At 30.9% G+C, this 13,225-nt stretch overlaps 1 protein-coding gene across 1 annotated transcript; it reads left to right on the forward strand.

Annotated features, from left to right (window-relative positions):
* Positions 1 to 4,701: 4,701 nt before the first annotated feature.
* On the forward strand, positions 4,702 to 9,923 carry LOC137812351 (uncharacterized protein At3g49055). The gene is made up of 5 exons (XM_068614295.1): positions 4,702 to 6,642; positions 6,737 to 6,813; positions 6,997 to 7,108; positions 7,312 to 7,428; positions 9,288 to 9,923. The coding sequence occupies exons 1-5, from the start codon at positions 5,296 to 5,298 to the stop codon at positions 9,639 to 9,641; spliced, it is 2,007 nt and encodes a 668-aa protein (XP_068470396.1). The 5' UTR covers positions 4,702 to 5,295; the 3' UTR covers positions 9,642 to 9,923.
* The last annotated feature ends 3,302 nt before the right edge of the window (positions 9,924 to 13,225 follow it).

The raw sequence follows: 13,225 nt of genomic DNA on the forward strand, positions 1-13,225 counted from the left end.
AAATTGAGACAAGAAATTGTCTTCCTATTTATTTATTCGTTGGTTAAATAGGAAGAGGAAGTGGAAGTTACTTTGTGTTTTTCCTCGATCCTTCTCTGTAACGTAGACTCTGTCAGGTAAGTGTTTACGCGCTGATATGGAATGTCGAAACACATTTGCTATGTTCATGGGTCCCATTTTTCTAAAGGACGTAACTTCCAAGAAATGCCTCTTCAACTAAACTCCATCCATAATCAAAAAATTTATTAAAACTGTTTTCGTAAAATTACTTTTTGATAAGGAAAGTTTTAAGGGGAGAGGATGGTGAGTGGGGACTAAAAAAACACCAGCATTTATTATATATATGGTAATAAATATGCACGTATTTTTTAAAATAAAATTACTAAAAAGTATTTTAATGTTTTTATGAAGAAGAAAAAAAATATGATAACGTGAGTGTCAAAATCAAGGATCACAATTTACTTATTCTCGCTAGTTGACCTCGGTGGACTGGATGGGTTGATCTCGGTGAACTGGATGGAGAGTTCCGCTTTTGATTTGTCTTTCCTGAAAAATTCAGTGAGAGTACTAGAGATATCAAATCAATTTAAGTCTTAGTATTTACAAAATAGTGTAGGGATCTCAAATCTTTTTTATAGATATCCTGTGAACAACTTTCGATAATATAATCTCAACAGGAGAGCATTTGATCATAACAGAAAAACGACCTAGAACCACTTATCTTGAGGTACTAACAACATGAAAACATTTTGTTCAACATGTCTATCATTACTCTTGGGTGTTCCTTTTTTATTCTCAACAACTATTAATTATTGTATAATTAACATGTATTAATTAATATATAACTAACTTGCATATTATCTTCTGAATAATATGATAACAAATTTAAACAATAACAATTATATCTTTCATCTTCAAAATAATATGATCAAATAATTATATCTTTTAATTAAATATGTTAAAATCATATTGGATGAAAATAAATTTGATAATTTATAATAAATAATTTTATTCCAACTAAAATCAGAACAATAAAGGCAGACATGAGAAGAGTTTCTTTATCTTTCATTAATAAGCCAAATCATTCATTCGCCCTCTTCTTTTCTCTTTCTATTCTTCCTTCTTTTTAACACAAACTTTTTTCCTCCCTTTGTCTCTTCCATTTTCGCATTTAACTTTAAGAAAGTGTTAAGTCTTGCTATTAACCTTTTTTAGTTATGATTAAATTATCGTGTTCTTACTAAATTATATTAAGAAATTTATTAATATAAATTGTGTTATGTACTGTATGAAACAATTAAAATTTTGAAGTTTGAAATTTATCAATTAAATATGTTAGAATCATATTGGATAAAAATAAATTTGATAATTTATAATAAATAATTTTAATTGGTGTAGAAGAGATACTGGTGTACAAAATATATTAAATATCTATCTATAGGAATGTGTTTATTCCAACTAAAATGTGGGAAATTCGCATCCTAAAATTACATTACAGATTTTTTTTAGGTAGAGATGACGGTTGGTTTCTTTTATATAAGTTTGTCACACATAAGGATTGATCTACATACTTGTGGATCAGATTGCATAAGAATTTTTTTTTAATAAATTAATAAATAAATTAAATAAATTTAGTTATTATTTTTATTTAGATGCATTAAGTAAATGATCTCACAATATTATTCTCACGACATGCGTAATAAGATATGAGTGTAAAAATTTTCTAATGTGAGATATGAGACTGCCTAAAAAAAATATGGGGGTGCAGATTTTTTTTTTAGATTTTTAAGTTATGCGGGTCATGTGGGCCAATCTGCCCCGTCCCGCACTTGGCTTGCACGAGTTGGGGTTATGCGGGACAAGTCTGAGCAGACCAACAAGTTAGAATAGACAACTTGCGCATATTTTTTTTAGCGGGCCAATCCACCCTGCTTTGCCATCCCTACTCGTAAAAGTGTGATCGATGACATAGTAGGGTATGGAAAACATGTTGAAGAGAGTAGTTTACTTTAAAACATTATGAACTTGTTTATCTATGATTTTGTACTAAATTAAGAAAACTGATGCTCATAAAAGTTGTAACTCTAAATGTTATTTAAGTAATGACATTGGTTTCACATAAAAATAGTGTGTAGAACTTAAGTTATGATCATTTAAATAATCAAAGTCAAGTTGTTAAGATTAGAATACATATTTATATTCTTCCTTATTTAGATATATATAGTAAACAACGAAATTGGATCTTAAAGTAAATATAAAAATTGTACATAATTGCATTATCTTTCAAATAAGATAGGAATCAACTTGATAGGATTAATATATCTATAAATATTGTATTTAAACTCTATAAAAGTTATAGATAGGATAAAATAAATTAGGCAATACCTAAAACTTAAGAGATGTAACATCGTGTATGAACTTTATGTGTGTATGGAAAATTATATCTTGAGATGAAAATTCAAAAGTCAAGTTATGCTTGTTTACTTATGATATACAACAAGTCATGCATTTGTGTGCATATGTTACATCCTTTCATCTTTTCTTAAGAATGGATGTGACTATATGCAAAAAGGTCTCTATGATTTTTATTTTTTGACCTGAGAGATTTTCAAATAAAGAATTTTTGGTGGGATGAGGGGCAACCATGTACAATATTGTATTATTTGACAAACTTTTGTTAGATTTCACTATAGTTGAGAGTGGATTGTGAGAGTCTTCTTTTTATGTGATTTGGTTCATATAATCCTAACCATCTTTATACTTGAGGGTTTTATGTGAGACAAAAAAGTATTAATACATTTGTGAATTTTATTTTGATGAGTAGGAAGAGGTGGTGGGTAACAAAGTTTAAACTTTTTTTATTTTGAAGTTTTATTATCGATTTTATTATTATGAACTTGTAAAAACTATTGTCATACTTAAGAGTATTCTATTCTAAATAATTTGTTTATTTATTTTGTTTAGAAAAGTGATATATGAGTCTTATTTTATGTTTGAATTTTTACGTTTTCTTATTTATTAAAGAGAAAAATCTTAGGGGTAGAAAGTTCAAATTTTTCACTATAATTGGTAATTTGGGGATGTGTTAAATGGGAATCCTTGCATATGAAAATTGATGATAATCAAATTTGGTAGTTCTATTAAATTAACTGACTTTGAAATGTATTGTTGATTTTGTTTGACTAGGATCATTTGTGGGTTTTAAATGAGTTTTGATCTTTATTAGTATTTTGCGATTAAGAATTTATGTGATGTAATTATGAATGAATGTAAAGGCATGATATTAATGATAGGTTAAATTGAGAGTTAATTTTGGAATCTAATTTAGCAACTCCAAATTAGGTATAACTATATTTTTTTTCTTTTGTTTAAGATAAATAGTGGGGACATTTCACTATAAGTAATATTAATTAAATAAATCTAAGTGCTAATTAAAATTTTATTATTAGTCAATAGCGTATAAAAATATATATTTATTCAAAATTCGATTATATATATGTATATATTTCAAGAATATACATATTCCAAAAAATATTTGATAAATTTATTATTGTAATTAACAATATAAAACTTAATGAAAAATTAAAATTAAAAAATCTGAATAAAAATTTAATTTAAATAAACATTCCAAAAAATATTTAATAAATTTATTATTGTAACTAAAAATATAAAACTTAATGAAAAGTTAAAATTAAAAAACCTGAATAAAATTTTAATTTAAATAAAAATATTTTAAAATATAAAAAAGATTTAAACATAATATTTAACCAATTTCAGTAACATTGATTTCATGTAATAAATACATATAAATAAACAATATCATTATTCATACTTATATTATTGGTATAAAATTATAATTTAATGCAAATTGCTACGAATAAAAATATAAACATAGTTTGGAACATTAATATAATAAATATGAAACTGGTGATTCAATGTTTTTTTTTTTTCACCACAATATCTATAGATCCTTATTTTCTATTTTTATCATCCACTTATATGTATTTGGTTTTTTAATATATATATATATATATATATATTAATAACGAAAATAGTTAAATAAATGTTTTTTTTTTGAGAAATTTTGTATAAAAACAATTATTTACATCATAAAATTATTATCCAAAAGATTAACAATATATATATATATATATATATATATTAAAAAACCAGATATGTATAAAAATTGGAGAGAGTTAGTAGAGAGGATGGAAAGGGGATGTGAGATGGTTATTATACCAAGAGAATTTTTTTTATTTAACTATGGTTCTCTATGAAATTACTAAAAATAATTTAATAGAATGAAAGATTATTATAAAAATAAAATGAAAAAAAAAACGGTTATAAAAAGATCCTCTTTATATAGGTATAGTAAGAAACTAATTTTTTAGAGTTTTTATTAAAATATCTGGTAAATTTTTCTGTTTTTTTTTTATAAAATATAAGTCAAACACGCTCTAAAATTAGTATTTTTAAAATATTTATTTTATAATACGGACAAGTTTGTAATTATGTAAATATTGTCTTTAAATCTATTTTTTTATTGTTGAAATAAAACCTTCATCATTTAGAAAAAGTAAAAGCACAATTTGTTGTGTTTAATAAAATTAAGAAAATAAAATTTGTGTAAAGAAATTGAAAAACAAAATTAAAAATAATTAAAAATTAAAATTAAAGAAATTACGAATAAATGTTTGGATCAAACCTAATATTGATTACCGAAAATGATTATTCGTTCCTTGGTATGAATGAGCAGTCTGACCCCAAACGCACGTTTCGTCCTCATTGAGTCTCTGTGTGTGTCCTCATTCGCTTGCAAACCAACTTTCCTATCGTTCTTCCCACCTACCATCACTCCAATCCGCTGGGTTGGCGCCCACCATTACCATCCTTAGTAAATCAGGCTCGTCCAATCCCACCCATGTTCCTTTCTTTTCTTTTCCTTTTTAAAATATATTTATTTATTCTCTCCATTTATACATTCATCAAGTAGAAAACAAAATAATCAATAACCAATGCTTTTATTTTAACACCCTTAATTTTGATTTGAAATTCTAAACAAATAGACAAATTCTCAATCGGAAATTCCTAAATTCTTCAGAGGCTGACTGGTAGGTACGTTGTGGCGGTGTTTCTTCGTCAATCTATAATCATCAGCTACAATAAGCCATAGCCGAAGACAATTTCACATTAGATTCGAGTTTCTACTTGCTACTCCTCTAATATTGCTTCGCTCCAATTTCTAGGGTTTATCATTACATATATAATTGTGTCATATATATGTTATTAAATTAAATGTCCGGCGCCGGCGACTTAGATGCCGATGCGGTGCTCAGCGACGTTGAGGACGAAGGCGGTGATCCGATTCATTTAGAGACGAATGCTCCCTCCTCGGACGATGTTTCCGTCGAGAAACTCCGGGAGGTTCTTGCAGAACTCGATCGGGAGAGGCAAGCGCGCGTTGCCGCGGAAAATACGAAGTCGGAATTGCAGGTTTCATTCAACCGATTGAAGGCGCTGGCTCACGAGGCCATAAAGAAGCGGGATGAGTTTGGCCGCCAGCGAGATGACGCCGTTCGGGAGAAGGAGGAGACGGCGAAGCAACTAGAAGAAAATAAGAAGCAACTAGAAGAAACGGCGAAGGAACGCGACGCGCTGCGATCGGAGATTGGGAATTCGAGTCATATGCTTGTCACCGGCATGGAGAAGATCTCGGCGAAGGTGAGCAGCTTCGCCGGCAACGCACTGCCGCTTCCACGGTCGCAGAAATACACTGGCATGGCGGCGGTGGTGTACGGCGTCATCAAGCGCTCGAACGAGATTGTGGAGGAGCTTTTGAAGCAGAACGAGGCGGCTGTTAAGGCTAGGAACGAGGCCAGGGAGCAAATGGAGCAGCGGAATTACGAGATTGCCATTGAGGTTTCTCAGCTCGAGGCCACGATTAGTGACTTGAGGGATGAGGTTGCGAAGAAGGTTTCAATTGTTGAGGATTTGGAGAGGGATTTGGCTGTTAGGGACAAGAGGCTGAATGAGGTTGCGGAGAATTTGACTAAGGAGCAAAGTGAGGCTTTGCAATTGAAGGAGTTTGTTGGTGAGTGTGAGGACAAGTTGAGTAGTTTGGAGTCTCGGATAGAATCCCAGAGACCTTTGTTGATTGACCAGTTGAATCTTGTTTCCAAAATTCATAACCAGATTTGTAGTGTTGTTAAGATAATTGATTATGGTGGCACTGAGGAGCTATCTGAATCGTTGTTTGTTCCGCAAGAAACAGACGTTGAGGAGAATATACGCGCTTCTTTGGCTGGGATGGAGTCGATATATGAGTTGACTAAAATTGTTGTTCAGAAGGCAAAGGATGTGGTTGAGGAGAAGAATTGTGAGATCAAAAGTTTAGATGAGACGGTGGCTCGGTTGGTTAGGGAGAAGGATCAAATTGGTTCTTTGCTTCGGAGTGCTTTGTCTAAGAGGATGGCAATCGATCCATCTTCTAGAAAGAGTGAGCTGTTTCAAGCTGCAGAGAATGGGTTGAGGGAGGCTGGGATAGATTTCAAATTCAGTAAGCTTCTTGGAGATGGAAAGGTTGCAGCTTCAAATGAGAAGTTGGATAGAACGGAAAAAGAAGAGGATGAAATATACTCTTTGGTTAAGCATCCATTACTCTCTAGTTTTTAATGAAATTAGTAGTTTGCATTTTGAAGACTCCTTCATGAATTCTTTATGGACGCATTGTGTGCAGGCTGGGGCTTTGGAGGATGTTGTTAAGGCATCTCAGCTTGAGATCATTGAGCTGAAGCATACCGTGGGTGAATTAAGGTATATGACAAACAATAGAATTAAAACGTAGTTGTTTGCTATTTATATAGTTTAAGATTTGATGAATGGAAATCATAGCCCTTGATATCACTGACAGTTGACTGCAGAACTTGCATGTTTGCAATTTCCAGTGGTGTTGACATCATAACTTTTTTTCTTTGCATATTGCTTGACTGCATTAAGGGCAGAGTTGAGCTTACTTAAGCAGCATATAGAAGCTCAGGCCAAGGAGCTTGACCATAGAATGCATCGGATAGAGGAACTTGAAGAAAAGGAGAGAGTGGCAAATGAAAGTGTAAGCTATTGTGTTTTATATATGTTTTAATTTGATCTAGTTCCTTAATCATTGACACTTTTATCTTTATATATATGTATTTTGTCGAATGTAGAATTTGTTGTTTGTGTACACCCCTTAGTAGTCCATGAATAATTTGTTTGGGACATTTCATTGTTTATACTTCTGTCACGAAGTACCAACTTGGGCTATTTGTAATATAGATTGAAGGGTTAATGATGGACATCGCTGCTGCTGAAGAGGAAATTAACAGATGGAAAGTGGCAGCAGAGCAAGAGGCTGATGCAGGCAGAGGTGTTGAACAGGAATTTGTGTCACAGGTATGTTATCTATTTTTCAAATATTCGTAGACTTGCTTGTTATAGGTAGAGGATGTGACCGCTTTTTCCATTTTACCCAATATTCTTAGAGTTTAATGCATTCGAAATTTAATTAACAATATTTTGGGTGCCAGTTGAAACCTTATCTTAGAAAATGGATTTAGATTGAATTCAACCCTACAATGCAAAATGTGGTTTTCAACTATTTATATATTATAGTTTAACTATATTTCTAGTCGATATGTGATCATTAATACGTCCTTTTATACCGAGGACTTAGAAAATGGGTTTTAAACAAACTCAACTTCACAAAACTGACTTGTAAGATGAAAATTATCTTTACCTATATACTATAATTCAGGTATATCTCTTATCAATGTGATATTTTTAACAATTTGATTGTGCAATGATGAAGTGAGGACGTCAGATTTTACCGTTAATTATCCTCCTTTTTTTAATTGTTGAAAAATCAATCCTAGCATCTACCAATTGAAAACACATGTTCCAATGTGAATATAAAGATTTAGATTAATTTGATCACACATCCTAATTACATTCAACAAAGTCAATTTTACCCTACTTTAGAACATGTTTGGTATAACGCCAACTTTTATGTTGGTTGTTGAGGGCCTAGCACAACACTCTTTAACTCCGACTTGAGACCCCCAGCTGTGAAGAACATGGGTGAAGTTACCCAACTTTGAAACAGATAGACCTCAAATTTAATAGCTAATAGTCATGAACCATCTCAAAAGCTTAATGATTACATACCATACATGTTCCCCTCGTATGCAAGAACCTTTGGATTTAATGCACGAATATCGTGCAGGCTCAAGGATAGGAATCTCAAGGAGAATGGCCTAACCAATGACGTAAACTGCAGTAGTAGCTAGTTGACGTGACCAAGTTCAGTGAGACATTTGGATGTTAAAACGGTTGCAAATGGTACCTGCTGAGTTGTTTTAGTTATTATGCATGGTTAAAAGTAAGCATAGGCAAGCTAATTCATGCATGCTTTTCGTAATGACCAATAAGAACAATTTAGGAGGCTCTGGCTGGAGTGAAAGTCGTCTAGATTCTCATAATGACCAAATTTACTGTACTACTCTATGTCCAGCTATACTATATGAGAGAAAGGTGGGTGAGAAATATGAGAATGTTAAAATGGATGTGTAGCTATACAAGAAACGATAAAATATGGAATGATTATATGTAAGAAAATATTGGTGTAGCACTAGCACCAATTAAAGACAATCCTTTAAGGTAGTTTGAACACAAAGTATTGTCAAATTGCATGTTTTATAGTCCTATGAAAAGGAGGGGGGAAGACAAATAAAGGGCGTTGGATGAAGTCATCAAGGAAGATCCCATGCTAAACAATATTTTTGAAGTCTTGGGTTTTAACCTTGCTGAAATGATGTAGTGTGATTCATGTAGTCAGCCTCTCTTAAGTGGGATAAAGGGTTGTATTTAGAAGAACGGGGACAGCAAAAGAATATAGAACTCTGTAAAGGCTTTATTACCATATCATTCACTTTTTTTTCCTGATTTCTCAAACTGGAGCATTTTCTCAAACCAAGCAAGCCTAAGTTTTTTAATTGAAAATGCAAGAATGGTTTATATGTACTGATACCTTGTTTCCATGAATTCCTTTGCTGGAATAATTTTTTGTGCATCCATTGTCTGATTCTGCCTTTTCTCTCTAGAATTATGGTGTCTCTAAGAAATTCATTTCTGTAACTACAGCATGTTGATATTTTAAGCTGAGATCATTTTAAGTTGGTGGATTTTGTTTCACTTCTACTGTTGTATGTTGTCATTGAATATTCTTAGTCATGTTCTTGTTTGCAAATCTGCAGTTGGCAGCACTTAAGCAGGAACTTGAAGAATCAAAGCAATCCATGTTAGAATCAGAGAAGAAACTAAAATTCAAAGAAGAGACAGCTGCTGCTGCCATGGCAGCCAGAGATGCAGCAGAAAAGTCTCTTAAGTTAGCTGACTTGAGGTCATCCAGACTAAGAGACAGAGTCGAGGAGCTTACTCATCAGCTTGAGGAGTTTGAGAACCGGGAAGATTCAAAGAGCCAAAATCGGCCTAGGTATGTGTGTTGGCCGTGGCAGTGGCTTGGCATGGACTTTGTTGGATTTCAGCAGCGACCTGCTACAGAACAGGAGGCTTCTAATGAAATGGAACTTTCTGAACCTCTCTTATGATTGGGCCTTGTCTCGGCTTTTCTTTCTTTCTTTTTTATCTTCTTTTGTGTATCTATGTTGATTTCTTCAAATTCATGTTGCAAATTGTAGTTATCCATCAGAATACCATCTCTTAAAATGCCAGCCACGGTGGTTATTGGTTTAGCATTAGGGTCCTGTAAAGTGAGAAAGTCTCTGAAGTATACAAGTGAGGGTGTGTTCACTCGAGTTAAAGTAGGTCAAATTCTCTAAAACAATTTAATTTTAATTATAACATAAATGCATCTTCACTTCTTCGCTTTAGAGGTTTTCTCACTTCAGATGAGCTATTTCCCTGCACTATCATGTTGCTGCTGCTTCTGGCTTGAGTAACTTGCTATTGCATTTTGGTTGTTTTGTACGACCATTTCGTGAAAACAGTTAACAAATACAATGCCATTGCATTACACTCATGGAATGGTGTAGATTTGTTTGCCAATGAAATACTTTATACGTGTCTGCGGAACCCTTATCAGCTGAATATATTTATTACATTGGTTTGGGTCTGTTCCTAAGTTCTAATTGTCGATTAAGTTAAATTCAGCAAATCAGCATTAAATATGCTTTTGTGAGATCTATGGATTCGTCAACCTCTTCCCAATAGCTAGGAAGTCAGTCTATATAGGAACAGGTGGATCGGTCAATCACTGTCGAAGAAGACAACGGATTCATAATGCCATCACCCTCCAGGCCCACCATTCACCTACCACCTTATGACCGGAGGACTGTTTTCGCCGATCAATCCTTTGCAAGGGAATTACATAACCGGATTGATATTTTCAAGAACCATTCACATAAACAAAAAACAAGTAAGACTTTTTTTTTATACTTTAGGCAAAATTTATAGAATATTTTGCATTTAATTCAGGACATTTTTTACGTTTAACCGATTCACGCTTTTCCTTCCTTTATTTTCTATCAAATCTGTAGAAACTAGTACAGTTTCAACGTCATTGGAATGATATTCATTTCTCAAAATCTTAATTTTCTTTACCATCATAGTACATTTAATACTATTTTACTAATTAAATTATGATTTTAGTACCTTTAGTTTACTCTTCTACGTAAATAGATCCAACATTTTATCTTGCCGTAACAATTGTTCTAAACAAACGAGACGAAATTAAAATGTTGTTCCTCAACCAGGTTATGACTTTTCCCAACCTTAAACTTTAAGGAAAATATTATAGTACATCTTTAACTTTTTCTACACCCTTCTAACACCTAATAAAACAAATAATTGTTCTGGCACAAAATTATGGCAACCTTAAGCTAAAGTGTGTTTATCTCTCTTATTCCAGGTGTTATCATCCTTGTCACGCCTAGATCCCTATTGTATCCCAATAATCTTGAGATCCTAAATTTCTACTTTATAAATTCATATTAATTTGGATGGAGCTTCAATCATAGATCATATTCATATATTGTATTAAAATTTGTTCATTGTAATTGCATAAATTTGCTTTTTAAATGACTTTATCAATCTCGCATACATGTTGGAATTTTATTATGATTATTGAGGAACATCTGATCTCCAACTTGATTAAAGATACAAATTCAAAACTAGTCGACCGCTACATAGTTTTCCTAGCCTCGTAGTGATTGGGCTATAAGGCTAAATACTGATTGGAAACAAATTTACTCTCACACAAACCCCTTAACCATAATTCTTGGGTTATAAGGCTAGATATAGATCGGAAACAGATATATTATCACAATTGTATGTTGTTTTTACGTTATACTTAGTTATTTTATATTCAATGTTTATAATTTTGTCAAAATTGATAATATTTTTGAGAATATCGATGATTATTTTGTATTTAGCCATTAGGCTATAAGACTAGATACCGGTCAAAAACGAACATATCGCCACACAAATTTTTAGTCATGAAACAAACATACTTGTTATATAAGGCTAGTGAATTATGAAACAAACATACTACTATAATTGTCTTTTATTCTTTTGTTACACTTGTTATCTTATATTTGATATTGATAACCTCGTCATAACTGGTAATGTCTTTGAGAATACGAACGAATTTTTATATTTATCTCAATCGAATGATCTTTCACAAATTTGGATTAATATTTGTTATGATGACTATTGGAAGATCCTTCGTAAATTTGGGCAAATATTTGCTATAATGACAATCGAACGACCTTTTATAAATTTGGATAAATATATGATGACAAATATTATTTGCCATAATGACAATTTTTTTTGTAAATCTTGACAAATATTTGTTATTATGGTGATGAGATGATCTTTCATAAATATGGACAAATATTTGCTATTATGGCAACAATGAGACGATATTTTACGAATTTGGAATATTTGTTATTATGACAATGAGACAATCCTTTGCAGATCTAGACAAAGATTCACTATAAGAATAATTAGATAATCTTTTGCAAATTTGTAAGAATATTCTCAAGCATAAACAAAGAAAGTTGTTATGATATGCATTATTATTATTATTATTATTATTTCTCATTAGACCTACATTTCAGGTTATTGGAATGGTTATTCCATCTAGTGTTTCCAATTAATATGCTCCTTTGATACAATTCGAGTATGTGAACACTACTTCATGCGAGTCTTGTTTATTGAAGTTAACCAAGAGTGATAACTATTAAGTGTTGTTGTCAAGAAAAAATTAGGTCTCAACACCACTTACAATTAAAAAAATTATTTTATCATTTTTATTGACTATTTTTTTAAAAAAAATATATAATTTTACTATGGCAATCATATGTATTTTTTTAATAAATAAATAACTTTTAAAACTTTTCTTAATCATAATAAAATACTTAAAATATTTTTATTTTATGAATTTTTAATTATATTTTGTAATAAATACCTATATTTAAACAGATTAATTATTTGGTGAAGAAAAGGAACATATAAGTATGGGGAACTTTATTGATTTTCTTCAGATCCTATATTTCTATCTTCTAAATTCATGTTAATTGGGAGTGTAATATATAGACCATACTCATATCTTGTCTTAATTATATTCAATATCATTCAATCAATGTAATGAATTGGATTTGCTTTCATACGACTTTATTATTTGGTATTGATGTGGGAATTTCGTTATGATTATTCAATAAATATATGATATCTGACTTTATTGAAAATACCAAGGTTTGCACTCAAGTATCCATACTTGATTGAAAAAAAAAAAATCTTTAATAAGAGTAAATAACATACCCTTAACAAACACTTATAATAATATAATAATATTTTAAATTAAAAAATAAAATAAAAACTATTAATAAAATATTAATTTATTAGAATATGATCTGTGCGTTTTTAGTTAACATATCATTGTTCAATAAAAATACGAAAATATTTATTTGAAAATAAATATTAATATTTTAATTATTTATAGAAATTTATAATTTTGTTAATTTTTTAAAAAATTCTAACATTTTTGTATTTTGTTTGTATTTTTATTAATGAGGTTTTTTTCTTTTATTACAAATATTAATATTTATTATGGTTGTGTGTAAAAATATTATAACCATAAAAATACTCAAAATAAAAATACAAAGTTAAAAAT

This window comes from Phaseolus vulgaris, chromosome 2, assembly GCF_000499845.2.
Source record: "Phaseolus vulgaris cultivar G19833 chromosome 2, P. vulgaris v2.0, whole genome shotgun sequence".
Classification (NCBI taxonomy): Eukaryota; Viridiplantae; Streptophyta; class Magnoliopsida; order Fabales; family Fabaceae; genus Phaseolus; species Phaseolus vulgaris.